This window comes from Equus przewalskii, chromosome 17 (genome assembly GCF_037783145.1).
Source record: "Equus przewalskii isolate Varuska chromosome 17, EquPr2, whole genome shotgun sequence".
NCBI lineage: Eukaryota > Metazoa > Chordata > Mammalia > Perissodactyla > Equidae > Equus > Equus przewalskii.
The window spans coordinates 44981207-45005108 of NC_091847.1; the positions used below are offsets into that span (position 1 = coordinate 44981207).

The 23902-nt window shown below is 36.3% G+C and overlaps 1 protein-coding gene across 4 annotated transcripts in view; it reads left to right on the forward strand.

The window, feature by feature from the left end:
* LOC103559670 (sodium channel protein type 2 subunit alpha) overlaps positions 1-23902 on the forward strand; it is a 139795-nt gene that overhangs the window by 71002 nt on the left and 44891 nt on the right. For all 4 annotated transcript variants that reach the window (XM_070581502.1, XM_070581506.1, XM_070581503.1 and 1 more), the window contains exons 8-15: positions 237-300; positions 1826-1967; positions 2109-2315; positions 3903-4190; positions 8811-9158; positions 12399-12531; positions 17133-17371; positions 23117-23290. In XM_070581502.1, the coding sequence (XP_070437603.1) occupies positions 237-300; positions 1826-1967; positions 2109-2315; positions 3903-4190; positions 8811-9158; positions 12399-12531; positions 17133-17371; positions 23117-23290 (1595 nt within the window). The remainder of the gene's footprint in view (positions 1-236; positions 301-1825; positions 1968-2108; positions 2316-3902; positions 4191-8810; positions 9159-12398; positions 12532-17132; positions 17372-23116; positions 23291-23902) is intronic.

The window sequence follows — 23902 nt, forward strand, 5'->3', positions numbered from 1 at the left end:
TTATTCCTTTAGAAAAAATTTCTTTTTAAAACAGATTTTCTAAACATTTGTTCAATCGGAAATGTTGTCAGTATTTAATTATTATTAAAATATTTTCATTTAGCCATATACATATTTATTATTTGTCTAGTTCATTATGGTTGGAAAAAACTCTAAGCTTTATTATCCAGACACAATGGCTGAAGTATTTTGAGGGCTTTTTAAATGGTTCTTTCTATTCCTTGTTCTTTAAATAGGTCACTTTTACTTTTTGGAAGGGCAAAATGACGCACTGCTTTGTGGCAACAGCTCAGATGCAGGGTAAGTGATGTTTCGTATTGATTTTCAGTCCACACCGCTTCACCAGCCTCAATAACCCGCCACCTCCCACCCACCTGGCCTCCGCCCACTCCCCATTCAAAGCCCTCCATAAATTCTACTTCACGCTGACTCTCAAAATAGCTGGGATAAGTGTGGATTCTCACCTCCTTCACGCACTCATATGCAGCAATTATTTTTCCATACTAGGTCACAGCTAATCTTCCAAATTAGTTCAATGGAAAATAGAGAGAAAAGCAGTGCACATACATAAGAAGCTTAAGTTAACAGAATTCATAAGCATGTACTTTTATAAGTGTGATATTTTATATATGCTGATGTGCTCTCCATGGCTGAAAATGTAAGATCTCTGAAGATAATGTCTATATCTGAGGCATGGTGCGTGTATGTCTAGTATATTTTAGCTAAGTAGTTAAAAGCACAGACTGGAGAGTTTCCATGGGTTCAAACTCTGACTCCACCATATAATGTCACCTCCTTTTGTCTTAGTTTTCTCATGTGGTAAATGGGTATAGTAATCGGGTTGCTGTAAGAATTACATTGTTTAATGAATATATAGCTATTACAGCACTCAATAAATGCTTTTAATTATTATGAGTGACATCACATGAATGCTTGTAATTTAGAAATATTGTACCTGGAGCTAAAGCCTAGGAAATTCAGAGAAATAGTTACCTTTATCTTATTTGGCAAGATTTTAGAATCATAGGCAGAAGCTAATGTTCTTTCTATGGAAGATGATATTGTAGACATTAGTAACCAATCCCTGTAGCAAAATTCCCAATGGTAACATGCTTTGCATTTGGCTCATATGATAAAGACTATGCTGCCTTTATCTCCAGCCCCCAGTGATAAGTAAAACAGAATGATTTTAATTCCTTGTCTATACTGCACTAAATGCTTTACATACAATATCTTATTCAACGCTTGCACATTTGCGAGGCAGGTTCTGTTATTAGCTCTTTCTTATACATGGGGGCCCAAAGATTAGCAAAGTTAGGAAACTTGCCCAGGATCAAGCAGCCCTGAAGTGTGAGGCACAATATTTAGGCCAGGGCAGCCTGATCTTGAAGGTCGCACTATGAAATCCTCACTGTGCAGAGTCATTCCCTCCTCTCCATTCATCCTTTTTTCACCCCTCTTCCCTACTGCCACACACACACACTGCTGCGTCTTCGGTTTTTCTCTGTAGACTTATTTTTCTGTTCATGTCCATAAGTCCCAGAAGATAGTAGTCATGATATGACTGCTTTTATATAGAGATATGGTCAATATAATAACGACACTTGTGAATCATAGAGGAATCCACAAATAGACTTAGTAGATTCTGTTATGCTGTAAACCAGTCCACATGGATCTGGGTCAAGCACTGGGTGAGGTGAGAGAAATCTGCCTTCCCTTGTCTCCCTTGTGTCCTATAAAACAGACATTGGCATCTATACAAACAGGCAAACCAGCCAACACTTACAGTTACTGACTCCTTTTTTTTTTTTTAACCTGATTACAGCCAGTGTCCAGAAGGATACATCTGTGTGAAGGCTGGTAGAAATCCCAACTATGGCTACACGAGCTTTGACACGTTTAGTTGGGCCTTCTTGTCCTTGTTTCGTCTCATGACTCAAGACTTCTGGGAAAACCTTTATCAACTGGTGAGAACAGATAAAAGGAGTTTTCTGGGAAGCAGGAAATACTGCAATCAAGAGAATTGCTGTAAAATACTTTATTACTTGGCGTGTGAGTTGGTAACATCCTATATAAAATTTAATAAAATCTCTCTTCCATTTTTGCAGACACTACGTGCTGCTGGGAAAACATACATGATATTTTTTGTGCTGGTCATTTTCTTGGGCTCATTCTACCTTATCAATTTAATCCTGGCTGTGGTGGCCATGGCCTACGAGGAACAGAATCAGGCAACACTTGAAGAGGCTGAACAGAAAGAAGCTGAATTCCAGCAGATGCTTGAACAGTTAAAAAAACAACAGGAAGAAGCTCAGGTATAGTCAACAAGCATAGAGCTCTTTTGTGTTTGTTTATCTCAATTCTCCGACCACACTGGTGGGGTCAGTGGCGTTTAGCATGCAAAATCAGCAGTGGTAACTGACATTCAAAACATGGCAGATATGTTTGGTAAGTGTTAGGAGCCTGTTTGGTTATTAGGAGATTATTATTTTATTTTAATGATTACTGTCAAAAGTAATGGCTTCAAAACATGGAGAATTATAACTGCTTTATTGACATTTTTTCTCCCTTGTGACCCCTCATTTACTCAGGCCCACAAAGTGGTAAGACTTCATGCCCTCAATCAAAGTATTTTCTTAATCTTCTGGGGAAAAGGAATTCAGTTATAGTTGCTTCTTCATTAGTGTCATTAGAGGTGGGAAAGCTCAGAAAACCAGAGTCAAACTGAGAAGATTATTCATAGAATCTGGAAATACAAAGACCTATTTAATGTTTATTTTCTATTTGAAGAGTGTTTAAATGCAAGTTTGTGGATTGCATAAGGAAAACACTGGTATGTAAACATACTAAATCACTACGTTCTCTGCCTCCTACCCTGTAAGTTCTTTAATGTGGACTTGATAAGGCTTCAAAATAAGGCAAGAATTTCTCTAATTATATTTACTTGACTTTAATGGCCTTAACTAATCCAACTGCCTATTTTAACTTTTTCTTGGATCTTGACTACGGTTCCTTTTTAACACTGAGTACTGTAAATATGTGCTAAAAGTCAGATAAATAAAATATACTGGGGTAGCAACAACATTAAATACTATATCTTTCCAAAAATTGTACTATTGTAATTTACAAATTCATTCAGATGCCATGATCTGGGGTTCCCTTATATATAACCTGTAATATGTTTTTGTTTTGCATTTCTTAGTGAAATACTCAATTTAAGTCAAAGAGGAAAAAGAAGTTTATTAAAATAAAATGTTTGACAGAATTAAGTTTAATAATTTAGACTGGCACTAAAAGCCAATGTGAAGTGGAAATGTGATGGATCGGGTTAAAATAGAAAACCTTTCATTTTTAAATTCTTGCCTTCTTAAGATATTGTTTAAATCATAAAAAACATTGTTATGGTATTTGAGTGTCTTGTTCATATTATTAGATAATTAAAAGGCATAGTGTGTTGGGGCCGGCCTGGTGGCGCAGCAGTTAAGTGCGCACGTTCTGCTTTGATGGCCCGGGGTTCGCCGGTTTGGATCCCGGGTGCGGAAATGGTACCACTTGGCAAAAGCCATGCTATGGTAGGCATCCCACATATAAAGCAGAGGAAGATGGGCACAGATGTTAGTTAGCTCAGGGCTAATCTTCCTCAAAAAAAAAAAAAAAAGGCATAGTGTGAGGCCAAACCTTGAAGGATTTCATCAAAATCACATGTATCATCTTCCACATGTCTGTTGATGTTAATACTTTAATTGGTCTAGTGACAATGCATTGTTCTCCAAAATATAGACCAGGATGGAGAATCATCTTTCACGATCATATTCGTGATACTAAAGATAAATGAATCAGTGACATAGATTAATCTTTTTCAGAGTTCGTATGCAACTATCATTGACCTTGTACCTTTCTAGGCAGCAGCTGCAGCAGCGTCTGCTGAATCAAGAGACTTCAGTGGTGCTGGCGGAGTGGGGGTTTTCTCAGAGAGTTCCTCAGTAGCATCAAAGTTGAGCTCTAAGAGCGAAAAAGAGCTGAAAAACAGAAGGAAGAAAAAGAAACAGAAAGAACAGTCTGGAGAAGAAGAGAAGGAGGATGGAGTCCGCAAATCTGAATCTGAAGACAGCATAAGAAGAAAAGGTTTTCGTTTTTCCTTAGAAGGAAGTAGGCTGACATATGAAAAGAGGTTTTCTTCTCCACACCAGGTAAAAATATTAGATTAAATAAATTGTGTTTTCATAAAAAACACATTCTTTTTTAAGATATGCCAGAATTTGGCTATAAAAGCTATAAAACTGCTTTCTGCCTGGATAGCACAATGCTTTCAGAATGGTAAAGATCATCACATGTTTTGTTTATCCCCTCAGAGAATTTGTGATTTTCTCAACTTTTTGGAATCCCAGGGAAGATTTTTAGAACATCGATCCCAGTAGGCTTGGGAAGCTTTGTGGTTTGAGGTTTTGTTAAATCTCAGGGGAATTTTCCACATGAGAAATTATCAACAGATGTTTCCCATCCCTTCTTAGCTACTGTGCCCAGCCCCAGCAAATTGTGGGTTTTCTAAGTGGTAGGTTCCTAGAAGTGAACTGCGAACTTTTTCAGACCATCTGTGAGGTTGTTTCCAACCACACGCAGACTTCCGGTGAAGAGTGCATTCTTCATGCCCTTGTTTCAAGGGGAACTGAAGCAAAAATTTTCTAAAAGTATATCCGAAATTCTTAGGTAGGCATGCACTGAGGAAGATTTATGACACTAAGCAGTAGTATGAAATTGCACTTGGTTATCTCTGTCTCATGTTTAATGTGGCTCTTGCATTGAAAGAATACCATGATTTATTTGGTGTAGAAATTGTTCACCGGATGCCTCTGGCTTATGTACCAACACCAGCTGCTGAAACTTTGAAATTTAGGATCCTTAATCATCGTTGAAATTACCAAGAGAATTAGCAGAAATACAGTTTCTCAGAAGACAAGTTCACCAGTAGTGCAACCTTAATATCTGTAACGTAGCAATAACAATTAGAACGATAGCGTTGATAGCAATGATAAGGACTAACACTTACATAGTACATTGCAACTTGTAATAGAAACTCGTTTCAGCTGCTCACTGCAGTCCTAGGTAGGTACTATAATCATCATCCCCAAGCTACAGATGTGAAGAGAAGGGGAGGACTGAATTCTTTGTCAAGTGCCTGTTTTATGCTTGGCATTCTTTTTAACATTACCATAATTAATGCTAACAGCCCTGCACAGTATTATTTTCACTATTTTTTAGGCTCGTTGAAATTAAATAATTGCTCAATGTCCTTGGCAAGGGCCAAGGTGATGTTCAAATTTGGCCTGACACTGAAACTCTTGAACTTTCCACTTCATCAAGCTGACTAGAAAGAACACCTTAAAAAACTGATGGGGAAATTTACGATTTGATTTCATTTAAAAGGTACATATATTTAAGGTTATACTTGTTCTTTGTACATTTTACAGCAAACATAGTCTCACATAACCCTATGTGTAATATGTGCAAAATTTTTATAGGTCAGCCTGATTCATTCTAAGTCCAGATAAAATTATGAGATGGGATAAATTAAGGGTTAGTGGAATTGAATTCAAATTTAAAATAGAATTTGTTTTCAAGTAAATATCGATATTTGCTTATTGTCATTCACTTTTGTTGTCACATCATTACGATTCCATTAGTGGAGACATTAATCTTAATAAATGTGAATTCCTGTAAAATTGTCTCCTTTTTACATCACTGATCATTTTGAAAAACAGAGAAGGAAGAGAAGAAGGGAGGGAGGGAAAGAGGAAAGAAGGAAGGTAGGTTACCTGAGGGAAAATTGCCTAAATTTGAAACTGCAAATCAGCACATACCTCAGATAGTCTCCAATTTGTTTTATTTCAAATCCACTAGAACTAATTCTAGGTGAAATAGTGAAGCGTGAAAGTGTTGGCTCTGTCCCACCTCTCTGAAACATTGCTCAAAAAATTTTCCCCATATTCTCTTCTTCATGCCTCTATTTCCTAACTTGTGAGCATTATAAGAGGTCACTGACTTATGCAATATGGAATATCTGGTTCAAACTGCTGATCATTTCTTAAGTGATATTTGAATAAAAATAGAGCTAAAGACTTTTTTTATCTGATAAAGAATTAGTCAATTAACTAAGATGATGGAGAGAGAAAGACAGAGAGAGGGAAGGGCAGGGATCCTGAAATAATACTAATCTCACTTTGCAGGCCCCTGGAAGTAATACTGAAAATATCAACCTAGGTAGAAGTTTTCAGCCTGGGTACAGTGATGAAGGGTCCTTGGCTTTTGTTAGACTTTTCAAGGGTCCAAGACCCAAACATATTGAAAACCATTGTTTTGTAGCGACACAATGGAAAGGTGATTGTGTTGGTAACCATTTCTACTTTCATACTGTTGAAGACATAATGTAGGCCTTTACCACAAGGTTATAATTTTTTCAGTAGAGTAGGAAGGCTGTATGAAATATTTCTTAGACTTCAATGTGACTTGCTAGCGTCGGAGAGGGGAGACAAAGAAGTCAAGAGTGCAATCTCTAATCAAGTCTCAAGACAATCTGAGTATTTTATTTTGAAACCTTTATAAGATACTGTTGACCTTCTTAAGTTATTAGTTCCCTCCCTATTTGTGATAAACCAGGAGTTTTGCTTTTTAAAACTAGTGTGATAAACTAGTGTTGATTGCTATGGATTTATGCAATTAATGTCAGCAGTGGAAGTTGATGCTAACAGATGGGGCACAATCATTTTTCATATAGCTGTCACATGTAAACTATGCTCTTGTATGGCCAATTCACCTTTGAACTTTAAGAAACATTGTGTACAATTTCATAACTTTTTTCCCTCCAACTCTTCTATCGACTGTAATTGAGTAGAGCACTTATAGTTAAAATATAAACTCTTACTGAGTGAACATACCCATAATTTCTATTTTATTTCTTATTGCCAAGCTTTTCTTGTCTGCCTTTCTTTCTGAGGTAATGGTAACCAGTAGATCACAAATCCTGTAACTATTCAAAGTCACTTGTGAAAAGAGACATGAAAGAAATTGGGTAGTCTAGGAAAGACTTAAAAAAATTTGCGTGGAAAATAGTAAAGGAAAAAAATGAATCTTACTAATGAAATAATAGCATGAAATAATAGGATAATTGATAATAGGATAATAGAAATGGATAATAGGTAATGGGCACAGGAAAAAGCAGGAATAACATCTGTTGAGGGAGCAGATTGGTGTTCTTAGATGTACTTCTTTCTGTAAATAATGAATAGGATCCCATAACATACGATAGTGGTTTACAGATGTTTATGGGCGTTATTGAGAAAAATCATTCTTTACCTGAAAAGAAAATTAGAAGCATACTTATTAGTCAGGAAATGTAAAAAAATATAGGTACAAAATAATTTTAGTTAGCTTTAAATCTTTTGGAGAGAAAAAGACAAAACTAACAATGTTTAAATGATGAACTTAGTATTTTTTCTGTGAGTAGTCATAGAAATCCAACTCAAGCCAGATTAAGTGAAAAAGAGAATTGATTCGATCATATAAATAATACTGATGAGTAGCTTTAAGCAAGGCGGATCCAAGGGCTCAAAACTTGTTATCATGATTAAGTGTTTCTCCACATCTCAGCCCAGGTTCCTCCAGTGTGGTGGCAAGAAGCCCACCGTAGCTCCAAACTTATATTCAGTATTTTTAGCAACACCAATTTGAAAATGCACCTCTTTTGCAACAATTCTAAAAGAAAGAAGTGGCTGTGAATGGACCAAACAGGGTCTCCTGTCCATCTTTAAACCATTCTCTGTGGTCAGAGGTGTGAAATACAGTCATTGACTAGGCCTGAGTCATGGTCTTGCCTGAGGAACATTTCTCAGAGATAAGCAGGATGCTGTCAACAGAAGAAGGAGAAATGGATACTGGACAAGCAAACACAAGTGTTCACTAGAGTGAGGTTATAAAAGTAGACTAGTGATAAACAGGAAGTGATTCCTTGTGCTCAGTGCTACTGTACTTAAGAATCAGAGTAAACTGCATGATGACAGTGGCAGTGTAGCTATTTAGAATATTGTTAAACGATTGTGACCAGACACTTGGTGAAAACCAGGTTTTTGTAAATATGGTGCTGTTCAGATTTCTTGAGACAGATAGGAGAATGAAAATCAGAGAATGAGTCATACATTTCTTTCAGCTTGATTTGTGTAATTTATTCATGAAGACCATTACAAAATATGCAAAGAGAGGGAGAGAAACTGCTCCTTATACTATAATTAAACAGACCTACTAGTAAGATTGATTTTATTTTCCTCTGTGGTAAGATTTGCATCAGGTTGTGGTCCCTAGAGGGTATGTTCTTACTGGGTATATTTTTGGCTTCAAAGGATCTAAATGTACGTGTGTTCTTACTTGCTTTCCATTGGATTGTTAAGTGAGATTAGCTTCCAGAGAAGAGTTTAGCAAAAATTTCAGTTCTAGGTGTCAGAAATGGGACAAACAATGTTGAGGGGTATGTGACTATCTTAAGGCATGGTAAAGTAGAAGAAAATGACAGAAAATGAGAGAGCAGAAGATGAAAATGAAAGAAGGGAGAAAAAGGGAAAGTAAAATGAAAGAGGTGAACCCAGTAGAGAGTTCCAGAACACCACCAGCAGTTACCACATGACCCCTTGATTCCACCTGTCCGATGACTTACCCTTAGGTAAATCACCAACTATGAAACAGCAAATCCAGTCCCATATTTTTCAGGATGCCAGTTCTAATTCTGATCATGTGGGTTTTGTTTCCCTTCTTGTTATCCATAGTCTTTATTGAGCATCCGTGGCTCCCTTTTCTCTCCAAGACGCAACAGTAGGGCGAGCCTTTTCAGCTTCAGAGGGCGAGCAAAGGATATTGGCTCGGAGAATGATTTTGCTGATGACGAGCACAGCACCTTTGAAGACAATGACAGCCGAAGAGACTCTCTGTTCGTGCCGCACAGACATGGAGAGCGGCGCCACAGCAACGTCAGCCAGGCCAGCCGTGCCTCCAGGGTGCTCCCCATTCTGCCCATGAACGGGAAGATGCACAGCGCTGTGGATTGCAATGGAGTGGTCTCCCTGGTCGGAGGCCCTTCTGCCCTCACGTCTCCTGCTGGGCAGCTCCTGCCAGAGGTGAGGCCAGTGAAAATGCAGCTGTTGGCAAGGGAGCTGTGGCTGGTGGGGGTGGTTTTTGATTTCTACATCTACAAATTTTGCTGAATCTATGGCTTAAAGGCCGGGGGTTTGTTCAATCAAGCTATGAACTTATTTTGTCAAACAGTTCCGTTCAGATTTTTCTACAAATGAATGAAAAACATAGGATGGGTCTTGTAGAATATACTAATTAGAAGTATTCCTTCGTCATTATTACTACAGTAATATAACTTGCCAAAAAGCACAGCAACAACTTATCAAGCATAATGTTTAATATAATCAAATTAAATACAAGAAAGAAAGAAATATTCATCTTAGGGATCTTACCTCTGTTCATTTGAAAGGAGAATTTGATGCTTCCTCTTGAAGTAGGTACTCTTACTAACTATGTGATATCCTGCAGGGAAACATTCTTCCTCTTTGCAGGTCAGAGTGCAACAACACTTTTTAGCACTCTCTCAAATGACCCCAGCCATTGTACATCCGTGTGATGAAGAAGTCACTCAAAGTACTTGAAAAATCGTGTTGTAATTTTTAGAGCAAATTTCACTCTTTAAATTACTGTCATGAATTCTTCTTGTAAACAAAGTGACCCTAAATCAAGCATATGGGGAAGAGTTTCAACTAAATACCAGATACTCACAGGGACATGTAATTGACATTTCCTTTGTGAAACGTAAGGTGCTTTTTAACTTTGGTAAGTAGGATTTCATTTACCAATATAAAAGTATTCTAGCCATGTCGTTTGGTTGTATTTTATACTTTGCTGAATCATATTAAAATCTTCTTTGTATGATTTTTGTTTGTCACACAATTCCATTTATTATGGTTGGACAAACATTAAAAGGTAGAAATGGCTAAGGAAATAAATACTTTCATTTTAACCCAGTGTTTCTCAAAATATACTTCACCCTCAGACTACTTATGTCAGAATTCCCTGGAATGGAGTACTTCTTAAAAATAGAGATTCTTTGTTTCCCCCTCCTCCCACCCCTGGCAACCACCATTCTACTCTCTGCTTCTGAGTTTGACGGTCACAGAGTACAAAGTTTCAGTAATGCAAGATAAATAAGTTCTGGAGACCTACTATATAGCCTAGTGCCTAAAGCTAACAATACTGTATTGTATACCTAAAATTTGCTAAGAGGGTACATCTTATCTCAAGTATTCTTATCACAAATAGCAACAACAACAGTAATAATAATAAAGGCAGGGGGCAAGAGAGGAAGCTTTCGAAGGCAATAGAAATGTTCATGGCCTTGATGGTGGTAATAGGTCACGGGTGTATACTTATCCTCAAACTCATTGAATTTTGTGCATTAAATGTCTATAGCTTTTACATGTCAGTCATTTCTCAATAAAGTGGTTTAAAGAAAAAGTAGAGGTTCCTGGGTCAATCCAGGCTTACTCAGACCAAAAGGGCAGTGAGAACAAGTCAAGGAATCTTCTTCCTTGACAGACATCCCACATGGTTCTTATGCATAATAAAGTATGAGTATCACTGATTTTGATACAAGTTAATTGAGCAAACAAAAACAAATCCACAACTTGTTTGCATAAATACAAAGAGAATATAGTCAGAAAATAATTAGCATTTATCAGTAATTAACATAAAACTCAAGGCCTATCAGAGAAGATGGGATAAATCTCTGAAGAGATTGGGGCAACTCAGGGCCAGTGTGAAGCCAAGGCTGGTGTGATCCCTTCACTTCCTGCTCCCTCCTGCCCAGCCTTCACTCACCGGCAGGTGCTGTGAGGCAGGGCACCGCACTCTGGTGTGACACGAGCTGAAGGCACAGACAGAAGAGGGTGGCTTTGAGAGACTGCAGAGGGGACAGGAGAAAAGAAAATAAACAGCTACAGGCAAAGGACACCCTCCAAAGCACACAACATCTTGGACTTTACATGTAAATTCAAGCATGTAGCTTGAATTTGAAGCAATTTACCTTAAGAAAGAATTTCCTCGGTAATATCATGAGAGATTTTGGAATCTGTCGTTAAAAATTAGACAGATCTAGGATTGTACATTTAGTTCTGCATAGAGCAGAAAGCACTAGATGACTTTTAAGCAACGCTATTTTTTTCTTAAAACTTTGCCTCTCTCTGACCAGGCTAAATACTTTAAATTCTGAGAGACAACCTTTTGATTTAAAGAGCTTTAGTTCACAGATGAATTATTTCTTTTCTCATTAATTTTACTTCTCTTTTACCCTAAAATTAACTTTAGAGTGACCTATATGGATGTTTATCACCATTAATGACAATCCCATCAATTGAGTGAAAACTTTGCTTTTGAATATGACTGCTTTAGAGATATGAAGGTTAATAAAAACAATGTTACTCATATCACAAATAGGTCAAAGTAGGCGAACAGGACTCATATTGCTATTTTAGAAATAGAGAAAATCCTCGCAGAACTAAAAGTGACTTCTTATTCATTATTAGCACTTCAACCTGCATGTGAAATGCTTGAGTTTGGCCCTTTTTTCTTATGATAATTAACTTCATTGTTTGATCTTCTAAAGTAGGAATAAGTTTCTGCCTATGTTGAAATTCTGGTGAGTTTATTTTAGAATAGAAAAGTAGCAAATCATGATATCATTGTTAAAAATCAAAGACCCCCAAATTGGTGTTATTGCCTTAAATTAGAGTTTCAATGCCAAGGATGAGTTGTTTTGTGGATGGAGTTGTTTTGTGAATGTAAGACAAAGCTATAGGTTAGTTCTAATATTTAGTTTTATTATTAAGGATGTTGGGAAATTTTACCTGTCCATAATGAACAAAAGGATTTTACAAGTGGAGTTCACATTTTAGGGAGCTATTACTGATGCATATTATAGAAACCGTAAGAATTATTTTCATACATTATACCACCTGAATATGCATCTATAAATATGTCATAACTCAACGTGAGAGTAAATCAAGGAACAATATGTTTCACTCTGAAGTCCTAGGTAGGATCAGTTGAAATGCTACAAGGTTATCTATCCAATAGTAGGCATGGTCCCTCCAGCCCAAAGCTCCAAGATACACAGCTGGGCATCCCTGAAAGCTGAGTATCTGATGGGCTTTCAAATACTTCCTAGGAATGATGATTCCCACAAAGTCTTAATGAGCCGTTCTCCTCTGAGAAAGCAGAGTGAACATTTAAAGTAGCACATATTATAGGAATGCTTTGGGTTTTGTTGCCCTTAATTTCATCTGAAATTTTATTTTTAGGGCACAACTACTGAAACAGAAATACGAAAGAGACGGTCCAGTTCTTATCATGTTTCCATGGATTTGTTGGAAGATCCTACAGCAAGGCAAAGAGCCATGAGTATGGCTAGTATTTTGACCAACACCATGGAAGGTACGTCAAAAGTCTTACAGTATAGTTACTTGGTGGGCCTTTGGTAACGATGAAAGAAAATGCTTCCGTAAATTCCAATAAAATTCTTCCTGACTTGATACTACATTATGATTATGTCTTTTACAAAATAAAAGTAAAATCCATGTGCAACACATGGATTCTACTATCTGGTATAGATTTTTACGTTTAACCACCGGGAAGCTGCTGCAAATTCAAGGTACACTTGAAATACTACTTTTGTAGATTAAATTCTAGACTGTTGAAGCTTGTCGTGTGCATGACATTGGAAGGAGGGTAATGATAAATATTTATTTTTATAATGAACCTAACTCATTTGAATTGTATTAACTACTTGAGACACAAGTTATAAAATCCTTTGATGTAACCAGAAAAATTAATGAAAAATATGAATTTGGGTTTGATATTAATCTCTTTGAAGTTTTTAAAATGTTGTAGAACTACTTTTGCCTTTCTCTGACCAGAGGATTATAATCTATCAGCTTTCTCTTTCATTGCAGATGATATCTGAGTAGTTAACATATTATTTAGAGGTCTGGATCTTATAATGCCAAAATAAAGACTTTGGGGACAGCTTGATCTGTGATTGATTCTTGGCTCTACCACAAGTTAAATGTGTTAGTTTATGACTCTAAACTTCATTTTCTTCACCAGTAAAATGTGGATAATCATGTGTAGGCCAAAGTTGTTGTAAGGATTAAATGAGGCATGAAATATAAAGCACCTCCATACCTGGCTTGTAGAAGGCAATCAACAATTATTGTCATTTTCAATTGTTTTATTTTTGTTGTTTTGCTAATTCACATATTTGTGCCTCTCCATGCCGTAAGTGAATTCAGACATCAACTATCAATTTAAACTACTTGGAAAATACTTTTCATATAAAATATATTCTATCCTCCTCCCTTGCCCTCCCTTCCCCTTTTCCCCCTTTCTCTTTTATAACCTCTCTCTTTTCGCCCTTGTATGTGTATAGATGTGTCAAGGGAAAACGAAAGACAGAGAATGAGACAGAGCATGCACACATGCCTTTATTATTGTTATTTATAGTTTCTCTTGATTTGGATAGATTCTTGGAATAAGTCTTTTCCAGTCTGAATGCAAAGATCCCAGGATACTAATACCAGTACCAAAAGCCTAAAAGTCACAGCCAGAAAAAAACTCACAGTGTAGATGGCTGTGTGTATCACAGCCATGTCAGTATTACAAGACCCAATTTTTGTAATGTCCTAATACAGTATCAGAAATCTTTTCACTGATTTCTACGGAATATTAAACTCAGTACGTTCTTCCCCAACCTCGCCTGCATTAGCTTGCACTCCCTGTTCCCCCCCAGCTGCCAGTAGCTTGCTCCTCCCTGTCCCTCCAGGTAAATCTTTTGAAGATTCTCTGGTCTTCTGCTCCTTGCCATAGCAAAACCACTGAGAGGAAGCTGCCAGTGGTTCTGCTACCGATGTCAGCAGCATGTCTGCTCCCTAAAGCAAGAAGTAGAGAAGGAGACAGGGTAAGTCTAAATCAACAGTCCTACTTTGCACTTCTGATAGCATTAAGTCTGAGCTAACGTAAGAAATTACTTAAAAGCATCAACCCACCACTAGAGGGGACTTGTCCGCTAATTAGCATACGAAGTTCAAGATGAGTGCACCCACATCACCCGCCATGGAAATGCGTCTCCTGGAGTTGTTTAGGATGAAAAGGATGTCATTTCAGAAATAAGTACAACTTAGGAAGCAGGGGACTGAGTGTTTGGTTATAATGTCTGCAGAGCTTTTGACTTTATATTTTTGTGACGGACAATGGCTAAGTTTTCATTCCGTTTTTCATTGTTTGTATAGAATGAAAAGTTTATTTTTTCTTCTTTCAGTTATATCTTTATACTTTGAATGTGGCATGGATCGAGGCTGGCTGTCGTTACTTAGCACACACATGCAACTCGAGCTGTCTTTAATATAGTCCTTTTTTTTTGTTCCTGCTCATGGTGGAAAAGTTTCTTAGGTTGACATAATCTGTTTATTTGGGGATCCTTTCTTCTGAGTCTAATCGTGGTTTAGTTCGCCTTCCCTTTCCATGAACCGAGCTCGCTGATCCAGCTGGCAACTTTTGTTCGTCTTTTGAATTACAGCCAAGTCTCCATTGTCCAGAGTAATGAACAGCCTCTGACTTGATGAAACTCTAGGAGATGAGCACAAATAAATTGTTTGCTTTTCAAGTGTTTTAAATGCAAAAACCACATAGACTTATTTCCTGGTCACACCCATGGAAAGGAGAGGGGGAGGTTGAGTTAGAAGCACATGAGAAATTGAGGAGAGCCAGCGGAAAGATCTAACCTGGGCTGTAAATGCTTCCCAGTGTGGATAACCCACACAGGAATAATGGAGAGATGGCTGTGGTTCCTGAGTGCTTTGTTCTGTTTCAAAGTCTAAGATTCTCTTTCTTTTTTTTTTTTTTTTTTGGCATGAATAATTGAATGATTTTATTTTAGAATTTAAACAGCTTTGCTCCACTTTTTCCTGGTGTCGAGATGGGCAACACCGGCTGAATGTCCCCTTTGGAACTTTTCTCTGATTTGTTTTTTTCCTACACAAATCCTGTTTGCTTCTCTTTATCTACTAAAAGACAAGTCGAATTTAAAAAAATACTTAGTCTGACTGTACACAGGCAGAGAGAGATGTTTTTGGTTTCTCTTTTGTTATTTCTTATAAAGGATAATATCTTTTTATCTTCAGCATAAACATGAGGTTATTTGGCAGTCTTAAAAGCATCTATAAAATGACTAGTGCAATGATAATTATATTTATATTTTTCTTCTGATGTACAACTCGACTATTCTTTATTGTTTACAAAATTACATATGAAGGGAAATGGAAATAAGCTGTGAACTTGAAGAATTTCAATATCTAAAGAGACAGTTGAAGAATCTACCTCTAATGGAATTTTGTGAAAAATAATCAGGAAATTGAGGTTGGCCCGGTGGCCCAGTGGTTAAGTTCGGCATGCTCTGCTTCGGTGGCCTGGGGTTCACAGGTTCAGATCCTGGGTGCAAACCTACAGTGGCTTACGCCATGCCATGACAGTGACCCACGTACAAAATAGAAGAAGATTGGCATAGATGTTAGCTCAGGGCCACTCTTCCTCAAGAGAAAAAAGGAAGATTAGCAACAGGTTTGTTAGCTCAGGGCCAATCTTCCTCAGCAAGAAAGTTGAACAACAACAACAACAAAATAATCAGGAAATTAATTTACTTTAAGGAAGTGATAAACTTTATAGCATTAGTTAGTGGTGAATGTTTGCCAGCAGAACAAAAAATCATTACCTATGGTCATGTTTGTCCGTTCCATCTGCTGTTTCCTCCCATATAAAGTTTGGTTCCTAGTAAATTGTAGCAAGTTTGGAGGGATATTCCCGTCACTAGAGTAGTAATACTAAAGTGACTGACCAGAATCAGTTATGCCATGGATGAAAAAAAGAATGTTTTCCTCTGTCTTAGAGCTGTGAAGTGGTGGTCTCATATTTGGCAGAGCAGGTAATAGGGTATGCAGCTCTCGTATTGGCAGAAAACAAGTTCTGCACCCTTTTCCCACCCAACAGTTTAGAGATCATTTTACCAAAGGATGATAGTAGGTAATTTCCCCCATCCTTATTCCCCAAAAATCTTTGCCAATGTTTACCAAGTTCCAGTACTGTGAGTGTCATCTTAAAGATGTATGCATTTCTGTCTTCTCTTATTATTTAGTTGAAATTCTTGAAATCATTGTACTTTTTTCTTAAGTAAATGTATTTTAATATTGTTTTATATCATAAGTTTGTAATGATACTTTTACATTTTAATACATTAAAGTAAATGCATACTATGAAAATTTATGAATTCTACATATATTCCACATAAAATTCTCCTATATTTTACTAGTATACTAGTACATGAGTTCCATTTTGTGAAACATTCATTTATGTTAACACTGAGGATCCCAGTTTCTTAGGGTGGATATTTCCTCTTCTTTTGTGACCTCTAGTTAAATTAAGAAATGCAGAGAAAAGGAATCTTGATGAGTTTAATATAGGAGCCTATATCTAAGGAAACTTAAACTAGAAGCTTTTTGACTAAGACTGATGACACTGACAAAACTATCTCATTAAAAGACCTAAAAAACGTATCTAATCTAAAAAACTGTGATCCAGCATGACTAGTAAAGTTTTTTAGGACATCCCCTGAGAGGAGTTCTTTGATAATACGTATGAGTCTGGCTTTATATGGAAGGTGGATGAGCTTTAAGTATAATTAATGCAAGTCCTACCCATTAGTTTCTGATAGCCTTGAAGGCAATTGTCAGAGAGTTTAATATTGCACAGAGAATCTTGGAAACTATGTTTAACCAAGATAAATTTGGAAAGTTTACTAGCCTTTCTGTGCCCACGCTTTCCATGACAGCTAACCCATTAAAAGTGTTTTCCTGCTCCACAATCAGATGAACCCAGAATGCCTTTGAACAAATTTAGAGTTTTTGAAAATCACTTTCAATTTAAACCAACGGCTGCCGAATAGAAAGAAAGCAGTTTTCATGAATATTCTAACTTTTTTCTTCCAGAACTTGAAGAATCCAGACAGAAATGCCCACCCTGCTGGTATAAATTTGCTAACATGTGTTTAATTTGGGACTGCTGTAAACCATGGTTAAAGGTGAAACATCTTGTCAACCTGGTCGTGATGGACCCGTTTGTGGACCTGGCCATCACCATCTGCATTGTTTTAAATACACTCTTCATGGCCATGGAGCACTATCCCATGACAGAGCAGTTCAGCAGTGTACTGTCGGTCGGGAACCTGGTGAGTAAGGCTCCCCGAGAGTTCCTCTTCCCATTGAGAGAGTTCATGATTGCCTTAATAAATTTCACATCTCACTCTCAAATTAAATATTAATTAATTGGCCATGTATACCTGCACAGCAAAAGCTTAACATTCCTTTTTTAACAACAAAAATATATTGCTACAAGAAGCAGTGCAAAAGATTCAAAGATTTTGTGGGCAATTTGATTTAGAAGTAAATTTAAATTGCCCATTCATTAGAAAGATGATCATGACTTATGGAGGGCATTGGTCTATGATAACAAGATCCTGATGTATTTCTCAGGGATTTAGAATAGATTCTTTAGGACATGTCTACATTCGCCAAATAAATTATACAATATACCAAACCAGATAATTTTGAAATATCACTTGTAAATACTTGAAGATGGATTCTTTGAGGGGGAAACATCATATAGAGGTTATTATTTCTGTTTGAATTTCTCCTGTAAATTTAGGAATCTATAAATGATGATTTTTGGCATATGTTTTCACTTAAAAATTTATATTAACATTCACTGGATACGTGGTAAAGTGATAGAAATGAAAGTAAAGTGGTCTTATACAGAGAAATAAAATGAATAAATTCAGTCAACAAAAATATATTGGTACAACATAGAGGCTTATTAAATTCTTATGTACCTCCCAACCTGATAAATGAACATATAAACAGATTGTATATAGACAGTAAGTAATATATGCTAAAGTATAATGCACAATATTTTTAGGCTGTGAAGTAACCACTATTTTTTTTTTTATTATATTCCAGATAGGTCTTAACTGAATCCAGTGATAAAGTTAACATATGCTGACCACTTACTTTGTAACAAGCACGGTACTAAATGGTTTACATGAAATTCCTCTCTCTAGGTTCCCACAAAGTCAATTCTAAGGTAGATACTATGATCGTCTGTATTTTACAGCTGGGGAAACTACCCATGAGAAATTGACAGAGCAATGGAAGATCTGAACACGGTATCAGAGACTCTGAAAACTATTGTAAGCTGTGGTCAAAAATCACGGAACTTTAGCATAGGAAAGGACAATTGTGTTACCTAGTCCAAATTTTTACCTATATAGGAATCTTTTCAAAGTTGTCTCTAAAAAATGAGCAAGGGATGAAAGAAAGCTTTATGGAAGAGGGTATTAAGAAACAACTGAAATGGGCTTAAGCAAAAATAAAGAGAATTCATTACCTCAAGCAACTAAAGTCCATTTGGGCATAGCTCCAAGTTTTCACCTAGCTAGATTTGGGTTCTCAATCAATGTCACTGGGAGTCACTTCTTGTTCTTCTTCCTGTTATGTATCCTTTGTTTCTGACTGGGTGTTCTATCGATGGCAACATTCTGCCAACTTTTATCCTACCAACATAGCTCCCTGAGCATGATTGTGCTTCCAGACTACTAGCTTTAACAAAGGCCCACGAAGTGAATATCATTGGCCTGGGTGGTGTCACATGACGATTTCTAAGCCAGTCAGTTACTCTGGTTCTAGGGTTAGAATGCCCTGTTTGACCAAACAAGAACCATGTCTTATCGCTGGCAACAGAGTAAATGAGTGGAATTATTAAGAAGAAAATTAGGTCTGTCATTACCAGAAGAGAGAGTGGATGCTGGAAAGACATAAACAGCAATGGACTATTCAAAGTGGGAGTTGTCTTATGTGTCGAGGAAGGTGGAATTTGTATTTGAGGTGAATCACGGAATAGTAGAAAATATATAGACAGGATACACATTCTTCTCAAGGACATATGGAACATTCCTGAAGATAAACTATATGTTAGATCATAAAACAAGCCTCAGTAGACTTAAAAAGGTTGAAATTATATAAAGTACCTTTTCTGACAAAAATGGAATAAAATTACAAATCAATAACAGAAATAAACTTGGAAAATTTACAAATATGTGAAAATTAAAAAACATACTCCTAAATAACTAATGGGTTAAAAAAGAAGTCAGAAGAGAAATTAGAAAATACTTTGAGATGAATAAAAATTAAAACACACCAAATTGAAACTTACAGAATGCAGCTAACACAGTGCTTGAGGCAAATTTATGCTGTAAATGCTATAGTAAAAAAAGAAGAAAAATCTCATCCATACTCTATCCTTCCTCCTTAAGAAACTAGAAAAAGTAGAGCAAGCTAAACCCTAAACTAGGAGAAGAAATGAAATAATAAAGAATAGAGTGGAAATGAATGAAGTGGAGAATAGAAAAACATTTCTGAAAATCAACAAATCCAAAAGTTGTCTTTGAGAAATCAGCAGAAATCTTTAGCTAGATTTACCAAGAAAAAAAGAGAGAAGACTCAAATTACTAAAATCAAGAATGAAGAGAGGAAATCATTATAAGCCTTACAGAAATAAAAAGGAGTATAAGGAATAATGTAAACAATTGTATGCCAAACATTAGATAACCTAGGTGAAATGGAAAAATTCCTAGAAAGTAACAAACTACTGAGACTGAACCAAGAAGAAATAGAAAATCTGAAAAAACCTGTAACAAGTAAAAATTGAACTAGTAATCAAAAAATGGTCCCACTAAGGAAAGCTAAGCCCAGAGAGTTTCACTGGTGAATTCTACCAAATGTTTAAAGAATTAACACTAATCCTTCACAAACTATTCCAAAAAATAGAATAGAAAGGAATACCTCCCAAGAGAGTTTGGAATTTGAAACCAGTCAAGATACAGAAATTGGACAAACATGTTAAGCTTTCCTTTGAGACCCCACATGAGCTATGCTTTAGGAGTAAAGACTATATCAGAGAACCAGAAGATTCAACTAGGACAAAGAGCAAGCCAAAATATCCTGGCCTTGATTAAGAGTAAAGCCAAGCTACTATAATTGCCAGGTGGCCAACCTATAATTTAACTGCCTGCTAGAACAAAAATCAATACTCTTCTGAGGAAAATAATTGAATGAAAACTATCTATAACACATCGTTCATATCACATAAAAAATTACATGATATGTGAAGAAACAGGAAAATGTGACTCATAGTTGAGAGAAAAAGCAATCAATAGAATTAGATATGAAGATGACTGAGTCACTAGAATTAACATAAAAGGACTTCAGAGAATCTATTATAAATATGTTTAACAATTTGAAGGAAAAATATGGTCATGAATAAACAGATGGAGAATATGAGCAGGAAAAAAAGAAAACTATAAAAAAGAGTCATCTAGACATTTTAGAACTGAAAAGTACAAATTCTAAAATGAAAAATTCATTGGATGGATTTAAAAGTAAATTGCAGCTATGGGAAGAAAGGGTTATTAAAATTGAAGCAAGTCAGTAGAAATTATCCAATTTGAACAGCAAAGAAAAGCTAAAAGGAAAAATGAACTGAATCTCACTAATTTGCAGGATAATATCAACTGGTCTAGTGTTTGCATAAGGGAGACCCAAAAGGAGAAAAGAGAGAGAATGGAACAAAACAAATATTTGAAGAAATAATGGCCAAAAATTTCTCAAAATTTTTGAGAAATATTAACTTAGACACCTTAATATTAAATTATAAAATTTCAGTGAACATCAATAAGAATAAATATAAAGTAAACTATATTGGGCACATCTTAGTCAAGCTACTAAAAACAAAAGAAACTTTTGGAAGCAGCTGGAAGAAAAGTGTTTACTATATACAAGGGACTAACATCTCATCAGAAAGAATCCAGTGCATAAGAAAATGGCCTGATGAAACAAAGACAAGAGTAAAAAGTTAACATTATTCTATACTGAAACTATCTATCAAAAGCAATGTGAAATAAGGAATTTTAAACAAAAACCAAGAGAAGTTGCTGCACTGGAATTATGCTACAAGAAATGCTAAAGAAAGTTCTTTAGTTTTTCCCTTCAGAAAGGAAAAAACATATCAGATGGAAATTTGGATCTGAGAATGAGGGTCACTTGAAATGAATAAATGTGGGTAAACAGAAAAGGCTATTTTTTTCCTCATCTTAATTTCTTTAAAAGACAACTAATTGTTTAAAGCAAGGGTTTATAGCGTATGTGTATGTGTCAAATATATGAAAAGATTAGCACATGTAACTGGAGTGGCAAAGATTTCTTGGAAAAGAAACAAAAAGTTCTATATGTTATCTAAATATCCGCAGAATATTCAAACAATGAAATTCTATTCAACAGTAAAAGAATAAACTGGTAATACATGCATGGGTGAATTTCAACTTGAAGTATTCAAGACATTTGGAAAAATCTGTAAGACTCTCAGGTTTCTAAGCTGGCCACCAAGGTAGAGAATGCTTCCATTTACTGAGTTGGCAAATATCAGAAGAGAAGCAAGTTTGTGCAGAGAGAGTGGTAAGGTGAATTTTGGACCTGTTGAATTCGAGGTACCTGTGAGATAGTCCTCTAGTGGAGGTGTTGGATAGGCAGATGAGTATATAGTTCTGGAGCTCAGGAGGTATGCTCGAATGGAAAAATAGATCTCAAAATGTAAACTTATTGTAAAAGGAAAATTAGAGTAAGAAGGTCCAGAACAAAGAGAAGAAATCCAATATTGAATAATTTGTTGGAGGAAAAAAAGCCACTGACAAGTATCCAGGGAGGTGTGGATCACTGATCCCAGGAAGAGAAAATATTTTAAGGAACAAGGAACAGGAAACAATGTGAAAAATTCTTAAGGAGGCAAGCAAGATAAATACTAAAAGTTCCTGCTGAATTTAGCAATAGTGATGTTGGTTATGTTGGTGAAATTGGTTACAGCAGTTTGTGTTGACTAGTGGGTTGTGGAGTAAGTTGAAAAAATGAAACTAGTGAGTATAGACAAATATACAATGTCTTAAAGAAGTTGGGCTATGCGGAGAGGCTAGAAGGTGGTAACTAACAGGGGAAGTAGAATGCAAGGAGAGTCTCTTTGATGACACTGGTGGTGGTTTCAAGGTGGAGAAGAACTGAGTATCTGTTGCTTCCTGTAAAATCCCAATAGGAAGCAGTCAGTAGCTGGAAGAGGTTGAAACTACAGATTAACTGAGAGAGTGAATTCTCTGAGAAGTCCAAAGGAGACACATAACATAGTTGGAGAAATTAGAGCAAAGCGGGACACTTCTTTCATTTTTAACAAGAAGGAATAGCAAAGCCATGGGTATGGGTGTAAGTAGTGTGTTAGATAGAGGGAAACTGAGAAAGTTCAGATTGGCTGACTTCTATTACCTCCAAGACACAGAAGTACTGAGAGTAGAGGATAAGGAAAAACGGTTGAAGATAGGTTGAGGAGAAAGTTTGAAATAGTTGTAGAAAAAAAATGGAGAATGGAGAATGCTGCTTCTCTTTGGCCAGGAAAATCAGCTTTTTTTTTTTTTGCATTCTTACTATCTGTAGGGCTAATGGTGACCAAGTTTATTACAGCCTGTATGGAGCTTTCTTAGCACCAGCCTTGTCTGCAGAGCTGTGGGAGAGGACCAACTATTAGGCAGAGCCAAACAATTGACCACAATGAGTTAGCTGAACCTTTCATTTAAGTATATAAAAGTAAGAATAGTAATTTTATTGTCTTAATTCTTACACTCTTCATCACTTGATAAATCTTAAATATAGTAAACAAATATTGAATTGAATACAAACCATCTGAGGGTACTGATTTAATGGACCTAAACCAATTTTTAAAATTCAGAATTTAATTGTGATTTGTTGGGAGTAAATTAAATTGCTCAGTAATTATTTATATTTTCAAAAATATTCACTCATGTAATAAAACATTTCTCATTTAGGTCTTCACTGGGATCTTCACAGCAGAAATGTTTCTCAAGATCATTGCTATGGATCCATATTATTACTTTCAAGAAGGCTGGAATATTTTTGATGGTTTCATCGTGAGCCTTAGTTTAATGGAACTTGGTTTGGCAAACGTGGAAGGATTGTCAGTTCTCCGATCATTTCGACTGGTAAATTAACTGGAGTATCCATAATATTTTTACATGTAAAGTTATGTAATTTAATTAGTCTTCACTCTTATCTAGTAATAATTACAAGGTTTTCCATAGTTATAATAATATTTGAATATATTTCTAAAACAAACCAGGTTGCCCCACAACCGGATGGTAATTTCTTCCATCATAGCTTTAATGGATAGGTTAAATTTATTCAAATGAACAGCCAACAGTTCTCGTGTTAGTAATTGAATGGCAGGGCTAATGGAGAGGGAGAAAAAGGGAGTCATAGATAAACCCAAAGCACAATTAAACAACTCAATATCCATCTTTCAGTTAAGTGGGGTTTCCTTAATCATGCAGAAGGCTTGGTGGGGACTTAGGATGGGCCCACCTTTCTATCCGAGGCTCAGGAATTATGCAGTTGCCCACTCTGCCCCCAAAGAAGCCAAAAGTCAGGACTAGTTAGAGCATACAAGGAAAGAGGTTAGAGCTCCCCACATGTATGCCTCTGCAGCCAGACCAGGAAGTCACGAAATCCACTTTCCGAGAAGAGTTGCCTGTACCATATTTTGTTAATTTTAAAGAAGGGGTCTTTTCATTTGACCTGTATATTTCATAAGTTTA